Source organism: Mus caroli, chromosome 15 (assembly GCF_900094665.2).
Source record: "Mus caroli chromosome 15, CAROLI_EIJ_v1.1, whole genome shotgun sequence".
Lineage (NCBI taxonomy): Eukaryota > Metazoa > Chordata > Mammalia > Rodentia > Muridae > Mus > Mus caroli.
Window position 1 is genome coordinate 29,453,543 of NC_034584.1, and position 2,264 is coordinate 29,455,806.

Here is a 2,264-nt window from a genome sequence, read left to right on the forward strand (position 1 = left end):
GAGAAAGAGAGAAAGGAAGAAAGGAAGGAAGGGAGAAAGGGAGAAAGAGAGAAAGAGAGAAAGAAAGAAAGAAAGAAAGAAAGAAAGAAAGAAAGAAAGAAAGGAAGGAAGGAAGGAAGGAAGGAAGGAAGGAAGGAANCCAGCCCAGAGATGGCACCACCCACAAGGGGCCTTTCCCTGCTTGATCACTAATTGAGAAAATGCCTTACAGCTGGATCTCATGGAGGCATTTCCCCAACTGAAGCTCCTTTCTCTGTGATAACTCCAGCCTGTGTCAAGTTGACACAGAAATGGTTGACACAGCCAGTACACCCCTTGAAGTCAAAACTCTTGTGAATCTCCCCCCCCCTTTTTTTAAAAATTATTTGTTAATTTGTACTTAAGAACAGTTATGATTAGGGGCTGGCGAGGTGGCTCGGAGGTCACAACACTTGCTGTGCAAACATGAGAGCCTGAGCTTGTGTCTTTCCTGCCCAAGGTGGACATTGTTGTACATGTATATAACCCCAGGACTGTGTGGCAAAGACAGGTTGAGTCTGAGAGCTTTCTGTCCAGCCAGTCTTGCCAAACCAGTAAACTCCCAGTTCAGTTAAGAGACCCATCTCAAAGGAACAAATCAGAGAATGATAGAGGAAGACAGCTCTTCCTCTAGCCTCTGTATGTATGTACCTGGGCACAAGTAGCCACATACTCAGATGTAAACATACATGCTGGAGCGATGGCTCAGTATTTTACCACACGTTGTTCTTACAAAGACCCGGGTTCAATTCCCAGCACCCATATGGTGGCTCAAAACCACCCATACCTTTGGTGCCTTTTTCTGACTCTGTGAGCACCAGGCACAAACATAGTGCACATACGTACGTGCAGGCAAAGCATTCATACACACACTACAAAGTAAACAAATTAAAAAAATATTCAGCACAACAACATAAGCTTTATGTGGCTATTAGCAGATAACAAGATAAATAAAACACCAACTTCTTGTTTTAATTTTCATTTAAGATTGGAAATACAGAAATAGAAACACTAATTCATTTATTTCATTAGACTACTGACAGATCCCAGTACTCAGGAGGCAGAGGATAGCCTGGTCTGTAGAGTGAGTTCCAGGAGAGCCAAGGCTACACAGAAAACCCGTCTTAAAAAAAACAATAAGGGCTGGAGGAATGGCTCAGTGGTTAAGAACACTGACTGTTCTTCCAAAGGTACTGAGTTCAATTCCCAGCAACCATGTGGTAGCTCACAACCATCTGTATCAGGATTCAATATCCTCTTCTGGTGTGTGTGAAGACAGCGACAGTATACTCGTCATATATGTAAAATAAATAAAATCTTTAAAAACAAAACAAAACAAAGAGGATGTTTTACTCAGATTGGCAGTTCACGCCTGTAATCCAAGGCAGGATGGACGATCAGTTCAAGGCCATCCTTAGGTACAAGTCAAACTGTCTAACATGTAAACAGCACACATGCACAACTAAAAAGACTAGGAAACAACAGTTGTGATTATGTTACATGACTGTATAGTGTGTTTAGATCAAAACTCCTAAAGTTGGCTAATCCTTTTTACTAACTAGAAGATTTAGGAAGCTTGAAATTTTTTCTACTTAGAAAATGGAATTCTTTTAGAAATCATGGAAACATGTTAACATTGAAGAGTCTTCTCCAGGGAGAGGGACACAGAAATGACCAGTGTTGCTACTTCCCTCATAGGGGTCCTAGTGTTTGACTTGTTTCAGATCTAGCTACCACTGAACCCCAGCAGAGAGACTGCTGACTCAAGACTTGCTTTCAGACACCCTGCTGTTTGCCATTTCCTTCAACAGCTTCTACTTTTGCTCAAGCACGAGCCGCTGAAATCAGTGCCATGTTAAAAGCCGTGACCCAGAAGTCATCTAACTCGCTGGTTTTCCAGACTCTTCCAAGGCACATGCGACGTAGAGCCATGAGCCACAATGTCAAACGCCTTCCTAGACGGTTGCAGGAGATGGCCAAAAAAGAGGTAGGCACTTCACTTAGTGTAAATGTTTACACTAGTAGGTCTAAGAAGTATTAACAAGGATTAACCCAGAAGAATTTTAGGGAAGTCAACATACTTCCGATAGCATTCTCTATTTCTTTTCGAATATTTTTAGTTTGATCATTCCATAGCCCTGTCCACTTCTTTAGCTGCTTTAGCAGGCAGGCAGTTCGATATTATAGCTGCTTTTAGTAGACCTTTAATCCTGGTGCTCAGGAGGCAGAGGCAAGAGGATCTCTGG

At 42.2% G+C, this 2,264-nt stretch overlaps 1 protein-coding gene across 2 annotated transcripts in view; it reads left to right on the forward strand.

Annotated features, from left to right (window-relative positions):
- Window positions 1-2,264, forward strand: part of Pop1 (POP1 homolog, ribonuclease P/MRP subunit) — a 35,355-nt gene that overhangs the window by 6,821 nt on the left and 26,270 nt on the right. For both annotated transcript variants that reach the window (XM_021183600.2, XM_029470143.1), the window contains exon 4: window positions 1,830-2,005. In XM_021183600.2, the coding sequence (XP_021039259.1) occupies window positions 1,830-2,005 (176 nt within the window). The remainder of the gene's footprint in view (window positions 1-1,829; window positions 2,006-2,264) is intronic.